The 18,440-nt window shown below is 36.9% G+C and overlaps 1 protein-coding gene and 1 non-coding gene across 2 annotated transcripts; both read right to left on the bottom strand.

Moving 5' to 3' along the window:
- Window positions 1–426: 426 nt before the first annotated feature.
- On the bottom strand, window positions 427–18,437 carry ddx18 (DEAD (Asp-Glu-Ala-Asp) box polypeptide 18). Its single transcript, XM_059342500.1, has 14 exons — window positions 18,281–18,437; window positions 15,994–16,185; window positions 15,690–15,911; window positions 12,199–12,334; window positions 11,166–11,266; window positions 9,274–9,473; window positions 8,180–8,294; window positions 7,049–7,188; window positions 6,804–6,965; window positions 6,288–6,440; window positions 4,692–4,805; window positions 3,049–3,105; window positions 2,747–2,924; window positions 427–797 (listed from the first exon to the last, which is right to left on the bottom strand). Exons 1-14 carry the CDS (start codon window positions 18,384–18,386, stop codon window positions 652–654), a joined length of 2,022 nt encoding a protein of 673 aa, XP_059198483.1. The 5' UTR covers window positions 18,387–18,437; the 3' UTR covers window positions 427–651.
- LOC131979652 (small nucleolar RNA SNORA13) lies at window positions 13,495–13,627 on the bottom strand. The gene has a single exon (XR_009395086.1). It is a non-coding gene; the product is annotated as a small nucleolar RNA SNORA13 (small nucleolar RNA).
- Window positions 18,438–18,440: the final 3 nt, after the last annotated feature.

Genomic DNA, 18,440 nt, shown 5'->3' with positions numbered 1-18,440 from the left:
ATAACAGCTGAGATCTAGACATTTTCCATGATAATGATTTTGGTTATCGCCAAGAAAACCATGGAAAATGTCTAGATCTCAGCTGTTAATTGTCCAGACAAATGTACCTTTAGTTGTACCAGGCATTAAAATTAAGAAATCAAGGAGAATACAAGGATGGTCTAATATGTTTCTCCATGACTGTATGTAAGCATTTTATATCCGACCCATCAGATTTTTTCATCATTTAAGGGAATATTTCGTTCGTTTTTTTGATTGTGTTTAATTATCCCAGATCTTTGTGTGCCTGCCAGCTGCTGTTTCTCATGTAATCAGGAATGTACAGATACTGTAATAATGAGATGTATAATAAAATAATTGTACATCAACACCTCAAGTGACTTCATTGTAATTAGCAAAGTTTCAGTAATATGAACGAAGCAAAGGTTACATGTTTAAAGTCGATAGATTTTAATATTCCAGTCAGGTGAAGAAATGAATATTACAAAAGTGAGCATTTTGTTTGTCCACAAAAACATTCACACTGGTTTACATTTACAAAATACTTTCACACCGGAGGACAGTTGGCCTAAATGAAGTTCTTGCAATAAAAAAGGGCAGTTCTTCAGATCAGAGGAGAGGAATGAGTCCAGGAGGAGGTCAGGAGGAGGTTCAGCGGGAGAACTGCCTCTTGTCACCCCGTCCTTTGTTGACGTGCTTAAAGATCTTTGATTTTTGCCCAAATTTGGACTTCTGGTATCCGAAGCCACCTCCTCCGCCTCGCTTCTGCAGCTTTCCACCTTTACCACTGTGGACATCTGGAGGGAAAAGCCAAGTTAAGGAGAACTAGAGAAAGTCTTAAAATTATACACTTTTCAACCAATTGATCGGTCGATGGTGGAAGAAAACTGCACATTATATCCATAGACTGTATAATATATATATTCTCCTCTGAAGAAGGCTTGCCTTGTTAGTGACCTGTCAATCAAAGATAGCCACGCCCCAAATCATAATAATGATGGCAGAGAAATGGATGTCTGCCATGACTTGGAGCAATAAACCAGACAGGAACAGGTGAATGTTGGGAAAGAGCAAAAATTACAATTTTAGTCCAACTATAACTGGACAGCTTAAGGGCATGTAAACTGGGACATAACAGAAGTCCAATTAGACGGCAAAATCGATTTTTCATTCAGCTTTTTAGGGGAGAAAAACGGCCCCCTGGTTGTTGGTGGACTACTGGAGAAGAAAGTGCTTGATTAGATCTGCAGGAGAGACGCATCTTAAAAAGGAAATATCACAAACGATCAGGTTAATTTAATTATGGCGGCCAAAATCATGATCACGATTAAAATTCGATAAATTGTGCAGCCCTAATGTTAGCAATGACACACATATGGTGCATTCATTGGTGCGTTCAAGAGCGTGGGACATATGAAAACTTACAGAGAAACAAGTTATTACTGAATGGACCTTAGTTCAATAAACAAGTTAACAAACATTAACAGCGTGGGCTTTCTTACAACAATAAATCTCACAATTTGTTTACTTTGGGTCTTAAACCTTCAAAAATAAACGGGACTGTAAAGTAGTTCACTGTGTTATTTTATATTTTTCTACATTTGTTGTACTGTTGAGTAAAAATTGTTTTCATATATTTCAATGTTCATCTTATTTAATAGCTGTAGGGACCAGTGCTTTCTTCTTCCTCTTCCGGACGCAATTTCGTCCCGCTACTAGTCCTACAACTTGAAGAGTTGCAGGACAAATTATATATCAAAACGTGTGGTTTGATCGGGATCGGTGTGCTATTACTTTTCTCTACAGAATATGAATTTTTCACGACGCAAGTTGCGAAAAACTGCCCAAAATTTTGCATTGAAGTGAATGGGACGGCCGACAAAAAATGAGCGAAAAAGAACAATAATTGGAGATTTTTAAACGTCTACTTCTCCGGCATAATTTCACCTAGAGACTCCATTTAAACTTTAAACAGTAGACACAAGTCTTGTGTATCGGTGTATTAATCCACGTTTCGATAGGTCATATAGTTTTTATCAATCCCTGTTCAATGACCATGATCATTTTTGGAGAAATTCTGAGATTATAATGGGTGTGTATTGCACGGAATGTTCGTGTCAGAGTGTGTGATGTCATTGCTCAGAGTGTAGAGGGAGAGAAAAAACTGTCGAAAAATAAATTTGAAAACTGCGCTACAGGTCGCAAATTCCACTCTACAGAAATAATTTATACATTGAAACGTAGGAAAATTTGTCTTCTCACTCACAATCCTCTGGTAAAGCTGTCAGAGTTATAGTTTGGGTGTACGACGCCCAGATGCGCCACCAAAACCACCAACTGCCTCATTGGCTCCCATATTAAAAACGCAGGAAGATTTTGGCAAAAGCGAGAAATAACAGTTTTTTTAGATTGCTCTAACAAAGCTATTTTTTAATTTTTCTCAAAAAAAATCATATGTAGACGTTCAGGAAGAACTCAGGACGCTCAAAGTGAAGTCGGATCAATGATAGGTATTATGGTTTTGCCAAAAATGCTTTCTGTTCGAGGCCAGAAATTTACATTCTGCAGCAGAGAAATGAGGTAGAGTGACTTTTCTGCACTTGTAAGCACATTGTTATTGTCTATACTTGAGACTTAGATGCAGATCAAATGACATTTTATGCAGAAAACTAGGAAATGTCAAAGGGTTCACATGCTTTTTCTTGCCACGTGTAACATGTAACTGTAGCAGCACAGTAAAGGATACTCAGATCAACATATGGAGGGACTTTGAAGCCGAAGGACAGCGCCACCATGGGGAGGTTGAGGGTGTTGACGCTGTAGATCTGTTTGAGTGAGTGCGAGTCGTACGCCCTCACGTAGGACTTGTAGGCCTCCTGGGCCGACTTGTGGAGATAGTAGTTCTTCTCAATCAACTTCTCCAGCTAAAACAGGAAGAGGCATTTAAAATCAGAATACATCAACCAGCTGCCACGTTTATATATGAATAACAACTAGCATTTCAAATATGAAATATGTTAAAGCTGCTGAGATATCATGACTTCTCACCTGGGACTGGATGTCAGAGATTTTACTCCAAGAAAAGTCGAACTCACTCAGTGGGACCTGGAGAATAAAAGGGACAAGGTGAATTTTTATTTATTCTCCTTGGCGTTCAGTCCCAGCTAGGCAAGAATCCTTGGCTTTCTTTTTACTTTTTTTACCCTTTTATTTGTCTTTTTTTATCTCTAACTCTGTTTTGGATTGAGTTTTTATTACTATTTTATTATTTTACTGTTTTTAGTATTTTATTGTTTCATTGTTTTTATTTATACCTAATTGTGTATGATTTATTCTATTTTAATAACTGTACAGCACTTTCGTCAACTGAGGTTGTTTTTAAATGTGCTCTATAAATAAACTTTGACTTGACTAAAGTAAAGCTGTGGACAACATTAGTTTAGGCTGAAGAAATGTACCTGATCGACAACTGAGACAACTCTCGTTTCATTTTATTTCATGAAAAGATTTTTAGTTTACATGAGTCAATGAAGACACCAGATTCTGCTGAAAATTGAGCATGTATTCAAATTCAAGCATAATCCTAATCTTATAAACGCAACTGCTAAAATTAAGCATTTTACTAACTTTCACAATTTCAGACCGTTTAAAAATGGGCGGTTTGTTCAAGATGTGGCCTGAACTACGACTTCTAGCATCAACTCAGCTCACTGAGAACCAAAACAGAACCATGTAGACCTTCACAATGACACGTTTTTTTAAGGACGATAGATTTTACCAGAAATTATCACAATAAACGAAAGTATCATGATGTCGTTTTAGGACCATTTTATGCCACTGATATAAGAGAGAGAGCAGGCTGAATGACAGGAGAGCTTTGATGGCTTATGTAAACAAACACACCTAATGTAAACAACATTCTATCGAGAGAAAAAACGATCGTGTCCATTTTATATATCGAAAGATGAGTCGATACAATAATTATCTCAACACCTGCACAGGATTAATTAATTAGAATGTGCAATAAAACAGACATGTGCAATACAATTAATATGTGCAAAACATACAATCTACCTCGTCAATAACTTTGTAGCATTTTCAGTAGTCATTTATTTGTTTTTATATTAACCCATTGAGGCCTAAAACGCCTGTAAAACCTCTGGGCGATTTTAAAATAAGCCCCTAAAACCTGAAGTTTTTTTAGTAGAAGTGTCAACACTTCTAATAAATAATAGATTTTTCAGCCTCTGTAGCAGATTGAAATGAAATTCAAAAAGTATTTGAGAGCTTATACAAATACTACAAAACGATGTATCCGCTTTCCAGGCTTCAATGGGTTAATTTATTACATTACACGTCCTTAATTTAGTCCTTGTTTTAGCTCAGTGTTCTAACATATTTTCAAATGTTTTACTCGTGTTTGTTTTGTGTTTTGAGTATTGTAACTATGCACCTTAAGCAGTGACACTCTTGATGTTGTTGTATAGTTGACTATATAATGACAATAAAGGCTATTTGATTGATTTTATTTGAGTGAATCCAGTAGATTAGAGCTGTGCAGTATCATACAGTGGAAATACAACAAAAAGTGATTGTAAAATATAAATTGGGGAATGACTTGATGCAACAAAGAAGCAGGAACAATCAGTCATCACATGTGTATCTGGCTGAGAGGAGTCAGAGACGGTTACCTTGGCCTGTTTGAGGAAGCGGAGGAAGCCGAGCTCCTCTGGTCGGAGGATCAGCAGCGCGTGGCCGCGGCCGTCGATCCCTCTGGCCGTCCTGCCCACTCTGTGGATGTACTCCTGTGGACAGACAGTCAGGGTTAAAGTTGCAAATCTGCATGAAAAAAGTTGCGGATTTTCGAGATTTAAAGTGGCAAATCCGTGCGAAAAAAGTCGCAGATTTACGAGATTTAAAGTGGCAAATCTGCGCGAAAAAAGTTGTAGATTTACGAGATTTAAAATGGCAAATCTGCGCGAAAAAAGTTGCAGATTTACGAGATTTAAAGTGGCAAATCTGCGCGAAAAAAGTCGCAGATTTACGAGATTTAAAGTGGCAAATCTACAAGAAAAAAGTCGCAGATTTAAAATGGCAAATCTACAAGAAAAAAGTTGCAGATTTACGAGATTTAAAGTGGCAAATCTACAAGAAAAAAGTCGCAGATTTACGAGATTTAAAGTGGCAAATCTGTGCGAAAAAAGTCGCAGATTTACGAGATTTAAAGTGGCAAATCTGCGCGGAAAAGTCGCAGATTTACGAGATTTAAAGTGGCAAATCTACAAGAAAAAAAGTCGCAGATTTAAGAGATTTTAAGTGGCAAATCTGTGTGGAAAAAGTCGCAGATTTACGAGATTTAAAGTGGCAAATCTGCGCGGAAAAAGTTGCATATTTAAGAGATTTAAAGTGGCAAATCTGCGCGGAAAAGTCGCAGATTTACGAGATTTAAAGTGGAAAATCTACAAGAAAAACAGTTGCAGATTTAAGAGATTTAAAGTGGCAAATCTACAAGAAAAAAAGTCGCAGATTTAAGAGATTTTAAGTGGCAAATCTGTGTGGAAAAAGTCGCAGATTTACGAGATTTAAAGTGGCAAATCTGCGCGAAAAAAGTTGCAGATTTATGAGATTTAAAGTGGCAAATCTACAAGAAAAAAAGTTGCAGATATAAGAGATTTTAAGTGGCAAATCTGCGCGAAAAAAGTCGCAGATTTACGAGATTTTAAGTGACAAATCTGCAAGAAAAAAAGTTGCTTTTTCCCCACTTCTTTCTCTTAAATCTGCGACTTTTTTTTCTTGTAGATCTGCCACTTTAATCTAGTAAATTTGCAACTTTTTTCTCTAAATGTTTTTATTTTTAATTTTGGATATCCGCTGAAGTTACCAAATACGGTTCTTCGCCTGATAAAGGGTTAATGCTTCAAAAGTGTCAGAAACCAAAAAACCCCAACATAAGTCGATGACTGACCACCTCAATCAATATTTAGTGCAGTAGTGTTCGTTTTTCATTTAAAAAAAAATGGGAACATTGGGAAGACCTACAAGTCACATCAGTATCTATGTAATATAAACATGCAAATATGTGAAATGAACCATTTTCTTTTTATATGTTGATTACACTTATTAAACCAAGCAGAATCATTTTTATCCTGAAAGAATACTTTCAACTATTATTTTTCAGTCCTTAATGCGACTTGCCTCCAATTCAAAAGGTGACCGAAACAAGTCATCAAGTGTTCATGTTGCAATTGTGAATTATGATTTTATATGATATAGTAGCAGTTTGATACCTTGGGGTCATCTGGGGGGTCGTACTGGACGATCCAGTCCACCTCGGGAATGTCCAGGCCTCTGGCCGCCACGTCAGTACACAGCAGGATGCCTGAGTCAGCGTTGCAAAACTGGAAGAAGGTGGTGGTACGTTTGGTCTGCTTCTGCTTGCCCTGAGAAACATAATTATGAGAACACATCATTGGTTTTTGTAGGCGAGGCTGAGGAAGGCCTGTGCCATTATGTGATCGTGATAAATTTCAGGTCAGTGGCGGTTCGAGACCAGTTTTACTGTGGGGGCCAAGCAGGGGCCGGTGTTTTATCAGAGGGGAATATTTAAAAACTGCAAAGATGATATTTAAGCATTCAAAACCTTTATTTTACCTTATTTAAAAATCTCATTTAAGTATATTTGGAAGATACAAATACATGGATTGAAACAATGAGACTTACCAACAAGAACAGTTATTTTTGTATTACAATGATATTTCTCATATTGGTGCACAATGGTTGGTTTTGTGTGTGACGAGCCTTACGTGGATGGCCATGACGGGCAGGTCGATGTAGTTGAGCAGTTCATAGTGGAATTTCACAGACATGCAGGAGGAGAAGAAGACCATGAGCTTCTTCTTGCGGTTCTTCTTCAGGAAGGTGAAGAGCAGCAGGAAGCGCTTCTCCGACGGGCAAACCACATAACCCTGAAACACAACAGAGATCACCGTCATCCAGGCCGGTCCAGCTTCACTGCAACTGTGACCAAACAGGAGCGAGCGGGCGTTACCTGCTCCAGGCCGTCCACGGTGGCGTTGTCCTTGTTGTCGTCCACGCCCACATACAGAGGCTCTTTCTTAAGCGAGATGCGAGCCAAGTCCTCCACCTTTCGGGTCTGAGTGGCTGAAAACAGCATGGTCTGTCTCTTCTCTGGAGAAAACAGACAGAAACAATGTCAGGATTTCATTAAAAGGTACAGGGGTTTTTTTTTCCCTCTCTCTTTTTGTTCCCCCATTATTGTATAATGTTAGCCTGGGTATACCCAGACTGCCTTGCGTGCTCAAATTTAATTTCGAACCTCCATCCAGTCTGGCAACCAGGGAGGTTTCTTAGCCCTGTTTTAGGGATCCAATCACAGAACGGGGAGGGACTGCAAGACGATGACACGTACTACTCGGCAGATGGAAGCTTGTAGTTCTGTAGTTTTCTTACGGATCCAACATGGCTGCTGCAGACGCGAAACTCTCTTTAGCTGTAGATGGTGTTTTAAATAGTTTAGAGCCAAAGTTGAAAGGTGAAAGGTCTCTCGGCGGCTCCACTGTCCCCCGGCTCGTAGCCAGATCACCAGCGTTACGGTAGCGGGGCTAATAGCGGTAGCGTTGCGCTACCGTTATGGCGTTACGGTAGCGTAACAAGCTGCTGGGGGTCTCTGGGCGGCTCCGCTGTCCCCCGGCTCATACGAGATCACCGGCGTTACAGCAGCGAGCGGTAGCGGGGCTAGTTGGTAGATTAGATTTTTCCCAAATCCTGTCGGAAGCATTAAGGCTAAAACATCCTTTTTGGTGGTGAAACAGGAGTGTAAAGTCAAAAGTCGTTCTTCTTTTAAAATAAACTTTCGCTCTTAACTATTTAAAACGCCGTCTAGAGCTAAAGAGAGTTTCGCTTCTGCTGCAGCCATGTTGGATCCGTAAGAAAACTACAAAACTACAAGCTTCCATCTGTCCAGTAGTACGCGTCATCGTCTTGCCGTCCCTCCCCGCTCTGTGATTGGATCCCTAAAACAGGCTCTGCCTGGAGGTTTTGAAATGAAATTTGAGCGTGCAAGGCATTATGGGTATACCCGGGCTAACATTACAGGGTGCTCCACGGCTCCATCAGCCCGCTCCAGAGGACTGATCGCTCTGAAACAACAGGTACGTACTTGGTAGCAGTTTGATGATCTGCTTCAGTTCCTCCTCGAAGCCCACCTCTAAGATCCGGTCAGCCTCGTCGATGATCAGACACTGGAGGTTCTTGTACATAAACCCAGGAGTATTCTGAAAGCACAAAATCATTTTATAAATCTTCTCATTCTCACCATGTATTTATGTTGTATGTACTGTATAAAAACATGTTTTGCAATTACAAAATAATAGCTGAAAAGATGTAAAAAGACTTCATGTGACCGAATTTTGGAGTTGGACCATTAATCGCAGTTTAATGCGATTGTTCACCATTTAAAAACCCTTTTAAAGTCTTTTACACTTGGTGATTTTTCTTCTGATTCAAATTTGGCTGTGTGTTTAATGACACATTTTTCCGTGGTGTGGAAATCTCAGATTGCATATATATTTTAGTTTTACCTGGACTTTAACCCTCCTGTTATTTTTGGGGTCAAATTGACCAATTTCAAAGTTAAAAAATCTTTAGAAAATAGTATTTTTAAAAAAAAAAGTATTTAGAAATATAATTTAGACTTCACTATCGCATAATTATGACTTTTTTAAAAATCTAATAATTATGATTTTTTTAAATATAAAAATTATGACTTTTTATCTAATAATTATGACAAGGGCCGGGATTCGATTAAAAAAAAAAATTCTAAAAAATTAAAAATTACATTTAAAAAAATGTATATATAAAATTCTTCAGAATTGATGTGTGTAGAAATGAGATCATGTGTAAGTGCGAATCGAGATCTCAATTTTTTTTTATTTTTTAAGATATTTTTTGGCCATTTTCAAGGCCTTATTGGTAGTGAGAACAGAGGGAGACGGAGGGAAAGACATGCGGAAATAATATAAATCGTATAATCGTGACTTTATATCTCATAATTTGGTGATCTGTGAGAGGCAAAGAGCACCATTGCACTAAATATTGATTGGAATGTTTAGTAATGGAGTAATTAATGAAATATAAACAATGTTTATTGGGATTTTTGGGTTTCTGACACGTTTGGATAATTGAACATTATGCTGTTCCTGAGAAACAAACCCAACAGGAGGGTTAACCCTGAAGCAGTGACGTGGTTCTCACCTGGAGGTGGTCCAGCAGACGGCCGGGCGTGGCCACCAGGATGTTGACCCCGTTGGCGAGTCTCTGGGCCTCGGCTGAGCGGTTGCTGCCCCCCATGATCAGACCAAAGGTGTGTACGTGATGCGTCATCAGCTCCTTCATCACGCCGTACGTCTGCATGGCCAGCTCTCGTGTGGGTGAAAGGATCACGACCCCGGTGCCTGGGAGGAAGAGGAGGAGAGGGCTTCACAGTCAGAGCTGCACAGTCTGTTGAGCACTTTAAAACATTATTAAAAACCTATTTATTCTCCTTGGCGTTCAGTCCCAGCTAAGCAAGAATCCTTGGCTTTCTTTTTACTTTTTTTTACCCTTTTATTTGTCTTTTTTTATCTCTAACTCTGTTTTAGATTGAGTTTTTATTACCATTTTATTCTATTTTATTTTATTGTTTTCATTGTTTTTATTTATACCTATTTGTGTATGATTTATTCTACTTTAATAATTGTACAGCACTTTGGTCAACTGAGGTTGTTTTTAAATGTGCTCTATAAATAAACTTTGACTTGACTTCAATCTACTTACTAAATAGTTAAACACATCAGTTAAAAGAGACATTAACTCTCATAGCCAGTTCAAATTTTATGCACACTTGTACTGCTTAGCACCCTTTAAAAGCAAGCTCTAAAAAATATTATACGTTATAATATTCTGCTTTCATTGTACTCGTTTTTTTCGCCTACATCTGACCTAATAATTGCCATCAAACACTAATTGATTTTTGAATATTTTAACCCTTTATATGCCAGGTTTCTCTCATGATGCCACCAGTTTTATAGACCTGGCTGCAATCCCAGCTGTGTGAATAAATATTTTTTTTGTCATGTCTCTCTAGATCCCCCAATTGGGGTCGCGAGATGATTTCTGGGGGTCGCCAAATCATTTTGGAAGTCAGCTCTGTCTCCACTGTGTTAAAGTGTTCATGTGTTTTAGTCTTTTTGGTCATTTAATGTCTTTTTTTTGTCATTTTGTGTCTTTTTTTGGTCAGTTTGTTTTTTTTTTGGTCAATTTGTGTCTTTTTTGGTCAATTTGTTTCCTTTTCTGGTCATTTTGTGTCTTTTTTAAGTAATTTTGTGTATTTTTTTTGTCATTTTATGTCTTTTTGTCATTTTGTGTATTTTTTGGTAATTTTGTATCTTTTTTGGTCATTTTGTGTCTTTTTGATCATTTTGTGGTCATTTTGTTTCCTTTTTTGGTCATTTTGTGTCTTTTTGATCATTTTGTGGTCATTTTGTTTCCTTTTTTGGTCATTTTGTTTAATTTCTGGGTGATCTGAACTGTGCGTGTGAGATTCTGTTCAGTGATCGAGGGTCGCGGACAACATGCATGTTAAATTGGGGGTCGCGACTCAAAAAGGTTGAGAACTACTGATCTAGATGGCTGCATCTTTGATGTGATTCTCGACCCATGTTTAGATTTATTTAAAGCAGAACATGCTTGTGTGTATGGATTGTGTGTATAAATCACATGTTTTTTTCTCTCTAAATGCTGAATATGGTCAAAATGAGGCAATCTGGTGGAAAGTAGTAAAAATGATCAATTCCAAGGCCAAAGCCCAGATTGACTCCCAGATTTAATAAATGCATGTATGATGCTTTAATGTAAGTGAGATCAAAAACAGCATTTTAAATGTATTATTGTATTTTATTATTTAAACCTGAAGAGTAACTATTGTTTGTCCACAGTGTATTTTAGCCTTACTGCAGGAGCTGAACTGGAAATAAGAGCAAATAAAAACACACAATCAGGCCAAAATTCATGACAAATGCATGAACACAGCCAAAACTATTAACAAATGAAGAATGAAAGGCGTGTAAAATGTGCTCGACCTGCCCCGAGGGTTAAAGGAGTCTTACCGTTCCTGGGCATGAACTTGAGTTTGTAGATGAGCTCTATGGACGGGATGAGGAAGGCCAGAGTTTTACCGCTTCCTGTCTTGGCAGCAGCCAGAACGTCCCTGTAGAGAAGCAGAGTCACAATGTGAGTTAATCATGCTGCTTTAATAATAATGACTTTATCTCATAATTTCAACTTCAACTCATAATCGACTTTTTTTTCCTCATAATTTTGAGTTTTTTTGTATCTCATAATTACTTTTTATCTCATGACTTTTCTCATAATTTTGACTTTTTTCAAATCTCGTAATAATGACTTCTCATAATTTTGACTTCAACTCATAATTGACTTCTTTTCTCATAATTTTGACGTTTTTAAAATCTCATAATAATGACTTTTATCTCATAATTTCAACTTTAACTCATGATTGACTTTTTTTCCTCATAATTTTGACAGTTTTTTTAAAATCTCATAATTACTTTTTATCTCATGACTTTTATCTCATAATTCCAACTTCAACTCATAATTTACTTTTTTTCTCATAATTTTGACAGTTTTTTTAATCTCATAATTACTTTTTATCTCATGATTTTGACTTTTTTAAAATCTCGTAATGACTTTTATCTCATAATTTCAACTTCAACTCATAATTGACTTTTTTCTCTCATAATTTTGACAGTTTTTTTTGTATCTCATAATTACTTTTTATCTCATGACTTCTCATAATTTTGACTTTTTTCAAATCTCGTAATAATAATGACTTTTATCTCATAATTTCAACTTAATTTCTTACAAACATGACTTGTAATATGGGCAAAACAAATTCTAATCAAAGACAAGGTTTCATTTTGATGACAGGCGGAAAATGGGCTTCCATAGCTTTCACTGTATTTGAGTTGTGCAATAATAAAAGCAGAATTAAAAAAGAAAGAAAGAAAGAAACAATAATATACGTCGAAGAAAGACTGCCATGGGTTGAACAAGTAAGACACGAACGAACGCATCAAATAAATACACATTTGCCGTAATTTAATTTTTCTGTGATGAACTGACCTTCCCTCCAGCAGGGGACGAATACTTTTGTGCTGGATCTCAGTCATGTGTTCGAAGCCCATTTCCTTCACTCCTTTCAGCGTGTTCTCACTCACCAGCTCAGCCAGAGAGGCAAACGATGTGTCCTCAAACGCTCCTGAAATATGACACAACAGTTCATGAAGCTAAAGAAAATGTCACGGATGATAGGAGAACGAAGGTCTGATCGCCATTGTTAGAGATTAATATAATTAGGGATTAGCGATATAGGGATGAAAACGGTTGTGTGAAATGACAGGAGGTGGTTATTGTTGACGTTTTATTTTTTTAAATGTGTTACTATTTTTTCTTTTTTGTGTGTTATTGTTGTTTGTTTGTTCATTATTGTCTCATTATGACTACATGGGTGTATGTTTACTCATGTGTTTGTAAGTCAATAACAAGTTATGTGTGTTAATAATGGTAATAATGAGTTTATAAACTACATTACTATGTGTTATACACACATATATATAAATATTATTGTTATATAACTGAATATAGTAAATTAACATAGGGAGAAGGGATTTAATAAGCTTTGGCTTCTTCTCACTCCTTTTGAACACAAATAAGTGTTGAGTCTTGTTGTTGTTTCATTTGTGTTGTTGTCTTGTATTTATTGTTGTTCGTTTGTTTTTAAATGTTCATCTTTTATTTTGTGTTCAAATAAATTCTCAATCAAATCAAATCAAATAACTAGCAATTATGTGCCAGACACAGCATACAGAAATAAGGAGTATCAAAATCGTGATCAAGATTAAAATTCGATTAATTGTGCAGCCCTAATGTCACCAATGACACACAGATATGGTGCATTCATTGGTGCGTTCAAGAGCGTGGGACATATGAAAACTTACAGAGAAACAAGTTATTACTGAATGGAACTTAGATTCATAAACAAGTTAACAAACAGTGTGGGCTTTCTAACAATAAAACTCACAATTTGTTCATTTTGGGTCTTACACCGGCAGAAACATTCAGGTTATTTTTCTACATTTGTTGTACTTTTGAGTAAAAATTGTTTTTATATTTTTCTATGTTCGTCTTATTTTATTTGCTCTATTTACTTTGTATGTTAATAAAATATTGAACTAATCTCTAGTTTCTTTAGTTTTCAGTACAGATGCTTTAAAACTGGCAGTTTAAAAACAATATTAAAAATCGTGTTAATAATCGAGATCGGATGATATGAAAAAATATATTATGATAATTTATTTTGCCATATCGCCCAGCGCTACGAGAAGACATGATAGTCAGCGAGTGGTTAGCTTAAATCCACTGTGTCCTTGCAGTCGTTCCTGTCAGGGGAATCACTGGAGACTCCTCCCAAAGACAACCACAAGATCTTCTGTATGCCTTATCTGACACCCGATTCATGATGGAAACAATGAAAGGGCAACACATAAAGGCAACATTGGTATCATATGAAACTAGAAGATCTAAGGAATCTATAGGAGCCATGTGTGTCAGGTAGTTGTTGAAACTAGGCTGCACATTTAGACTTTTTCATGTTTGATTCATAAACATTCAGAGCAGTCGAGCTTGTTGTTTTTGAAAGTTTGATAAAATGCTGCAGTTGTTGTCGTCTACTGCTGTATACCTCAGTCTGAAGATTATATCATGCCTGGTCTCACTCACACTTTAAGGACAATTTTAATTATTATTATTTTTAAAGTAACCCAGTTATTAGAGTTGTGCGTCAGGATATCAAGTCGGGATATTGTCCAAATAATGCCTCAAAGTTACGATGGTTTTAGCTGCTAAAGACACTGGAACCAGATATATGACTCTATCGCAACGTTATTTCACAGAGTTGAGGAAAGTTTGATAAAATGCTGCAGCTGTTGTCGTCCATACGTTTGATATCAGTTCAGTTCAGTTTGACTGAATGTTTTGTTGGTCAGTCTGTGGGTTTGACTCTCATTGTGGAGAAATAAAAAGACTGAAGTGAGATAAATAGACTGAGAATTTTCTCTGATTTGACAAAACAATTCTTGGCGGAATTTAATTTTGTGGACACAAAATGCAGTTAAACAATTAAATCGCAATATATTGTATCGCAATACTCACCATATCGCAAAATGCCTAAAATTAGGGGTGCACCGATTGCAATTTTCTGGCCGATCACAGATCACCGATTTTTAAAAAGCCTGACCTGCCGATTCCGATTTTGGCTGATACCGATTTTTATACAACTCTGAACTAACTGAACCTTCAATGTTTGAATCTTATTTCATTGAAAACAATAACACAGCAGTATTTTTCTTTAACAAATAAAGGAAATCACAACGCCTGAGGTAGTTAATAAAATACTGAACTTAAAATAAATAGCAACAATTTGCAGGACAAAAGAACTGCAACCATAAATAAAGTGTCGTTGGTTTCGTTATAGTACAACATACATACAACTAGGGATGGGCATCGATTTTCGAATATTCGAATAGTCATTAAATAAAAAAAAATCGAGTACTTCATCATATCTGGAAGGAAAAAAGTTGAATTACTGGTGCCTTCCACACGGGGGCAGCGTAGCATTTGATTATACAGTGTGGCGCGCTAGATGCCAAACTGTAGAAGAAGAAACAGAGCCGGCCGATCGATCGGTGCACCCCTGCCTAAAATCGCAATTGACCTATGGCTAAGCCCCGCCCCCTCCACTCACTCAGACAAAGTGAGAAAAGTCGGAGAAATTTCACTGGAGGCAATTAATCATTTTTGGAGGCAGAAATATGAAATATCATCTCGAAGTCAACAAAAGGGCCTTCATTAACAGGTTAGAGGTTTTCACTCGTCTTTTCACCCCACTGACACCGCTCATTCTGGTGCTTGTTGTAAACAAACAGTGATCGCTAAGTGAACACCTCCTGCAGCAGCAGCACATACACACTGTACTGCTACAGAGCTAACTGTAGCTAACTGCCGCTAACACGTCGGCCGGCTCGTTAACAAGAGGCTCTTGTTAACGAGCCGGCCGACCGACCTCGTTAGCGCTCGTTAAGACGGAGTCGCTGGATTTGATATTGATAGATATTGATTTCTTACGGCACACTTGTGTGCCGTGGAACAGCGGTTGGGAATCACTGCCATAGGGAACCGGGTTACTGCTCCCATATTATTGGGCTATACCTTGTGTCAGAGTTGCATGTACCCCATGCACACCGTTTGACCATTTTAAACTTAAAATCTCAACAAAAAACACATAAAAATGATTGAAAACGGACTAACTCCAATGCATTTCAATGGATGTGGAAGCAGAGAATGTCCGAGTGTATTGAGTTAGCTATGCACACTGTGATTGGCTCATCGCGTTTGGGGGTGTGGCTTAGCCATAGGTCAATTATATCGTATCGCGACTCAAGTATCGGGATTAAAATCGTAGCGTTGGGCTCGTCCAAATAAACATCCTCACAAGTAATTAAATCGCTAAAGATCCAACCAGGTCTATAGTAAACAGACGTCCATCTCTTCAGTACCTGTTAAGCCAGATGGTAACTCAGGTAGATCTTCCTCATCATCATCATCTCCAGCTTCGTCCTCTTCTTCATCATCATCATCCTCCTCTTCTTCTTCATCATCATCATCAGCTGCAGCTTCCTCTTGTTTATCAGTAGCCTGTTCTCCATCTACAAGAGCTGCTCCCTCCTCCTCCTCTTCCTCCTCCTCCTCGTCTTTCACTGTTTTGGTCTTCTTCTCAACTGAAATCAGGAATATGACATGTTAGTTAGTGAGCAGGACACAAACATTTCTATTACAGGCTTGGTAAACGTCTCCTGTTACCTGGTGTTTCAGCCGTGTCAGTGAGCTTTCTTTTCTTCTTCTGTTTCTTTAGAGAAGTCTCTTTTGTTGTGGTTCCTTCCACTGAAACCCCGACATGCTGCTGCTGCTTCTTCTTCTGGGTTTTCTTGGGCTTGCTGTCACCCTTACAGGCTGGTTCCTCACAGCATTTATCCTCCAGCCCGTTTGAGTTTACTGTGGAAACATTGAGACAAATCAAATATTTAGCCGATCAGACAGGTGATGTGTGTGTGTCAAAAAGTGTTGAATGATAATACAGTAATGTTCAATAAAAGCACAACACAAGCAATGCAAATTATAAATATGAAACAATGTGTTTTTTTATAACTGTTGCACAAGGTTATAACATGAAAATGAACATATCTCTCTAAAAACTTGGATTTTTTTGCCTATATTAAGTGAAAATTATGAGATTCAAAAGCACAACTTTTTATCTAATGTTTCTGACTTTTATCTCATAATTCTGACTTTTTAATCTTATAATTCTGACTTTTTAATCTTATAATTCTGATTTTTAATCTAATAATTCTGGCTTTTTATTATCTCATAATTTCAACTTTTTTTTTTTTTTTTTTTTTTTACATCTCATAATAATGACTTTTAATAAGGGCAAAAATAATAATCACCGAAGCCAAGTCTTCATATTTATTTTGATGACAGCCAGAAATGGGCTTCCATAACTTTCCTTGTATTTGTATTGTGACATAATAAAGTCAGAATTAAAAACAAAACAAAAAAACAACAAAAATAATATTCCTTGAAGAAAGACTGACATGGAGTGAACAAGGACAAGTCAGACAGGAACAATAGCATCAAATAAATACACATTTGCAACACAAAACAGTGTTTTCCAGCGTTGGATTTGGAACGAAAAACCTGTAGCTAAAATCTAAGCAACGTTGGGCCTAAACACAAGACTGAATAAGGGTAAACCAATACGTTTTTTTAATTGTTGCACAAGGTTGTAACATGCAAAGGGACATTTGTCTAGCTTCTTTTTTTTAATTATTTATTAGCACGCCAATTAAAGAAATAGTCAAGCTTATGCTCGTTAATAAGCTCAAAAGAGCAGTATGCAGCAGTATTTAAGGTATTTCCTCTATAGTTTTGGAAATTACTTTGAGCTTCAATTTCTTGTACAGCCACTTTGATGAACAATAGTAGAAATTAGAGCAGAGTGCAAAGAAATACTGTTAGATGTGGTCGTAAATAGGGCTGGGCGATATACTGATATATTGATATATTTTTTTAATGGGATATGGAATTAGACCATATCGCTTATAAAATCATATCGTTTTTTTTTTTAATTTGGTTTTATATAGAAATGCTGCCCTTATTAGGGTTTGTCATATTCAGTTATTTTGTAATATATATATATAAAATTATTTTCTCATATAAATATATTTATTTTGGAAAAAGATAAGCCTATTTTCCTTCATGGGCTTTATTTATTTAATATTTTTTTATTTAAATGTGCACTTTATGGAGCTTTGATTTTTTTAATTTTTTTTATTAAAGGTACTCCTGTTATACAATATTTATGTTCACTTAAATAAAAGGTTTCAATAAAACTACTTATGACATGTCATATTTGGCTTTGACTGAACATTTGAGCTCACTTTACAATAAAAAAATATCTGAATATATATCATATATCGATAATCGGCCTAAATATATCAGGATATGACTTTTGGTCCATGTCGCCCAGCCCTAGTGTATCATTGCCACCTTCCACCTAAAACCATTGTTGATATTGCTGGTTGAATGTAGAAAAACCTGTATACAGGTATAGTATGGACTAATACAGAACAATGCTATAACTACTATTATTACTGTTAATAACTTTATTTAACATGCTGAGGGCTCAAGCCTGGCTCAATTTTTCAATTTTTCATGTTTTCCCCCCAAGAATTACTCTCTGAAATTGTACTGTTTTTTTAATGTTTATTTTACTGTTTAATAAAATGAAACAGGATATTAGCCCCTGGTTGCTAGTTAGCTAGCTACCTTTAAGCTCAATTTACAAATAACAATAATCTGTGTCAAATCATTGTAACACACATAAACATAAACATAAACAAGTATCTACTGCGACACATTAAAGTCATCTAATGTTATTTAACATCTACTTTTAACCAGCGTTAAAAAAACACGCGTGAGGAGCTAACGTAGCTAACGTAGCTAGCATAGCTTAGCCTAGGTGAAGTTCGCCTGATAAACACGGAAAACAAACAACAACAACCGACTATTATTTATTTGCAGCTCGTACCGGTCTCTTCTTCTTCTGTCCGTGTCCTGAGCAGCTTTCGCTCTTTGTTCTTTTCGTTTCTTTTCTGTATTTTCTTGCGGATGAGCTTCATCTGTAGGTCCGCCATGGTGAAGCCGCACAGCACACGTGTGTATGTGTGTGATGTTCAGGACCCCTCGAG

Source organism: Centropristis striata, chromosome 10 (genome assembly GCF_030273125.1).
Source record: "Centropristis striata isolate RG_2023a ecotype Rhode Island chromosome 10, C.striata_1.0, whole genome shotgun sequence".
NCBI classification, from domain to species: domain Eukaryota; kingdom Metazoa; phylum Chordata; class Actinopteri; order Perciformes; family Serranidae; genus Centropristis; species Centropristis striata.
The sequence above is the reverse complement of the archived record's forward strand: the minus strand, read 5'-3'. Positions and strand labels throughout refer to the sequence as shown.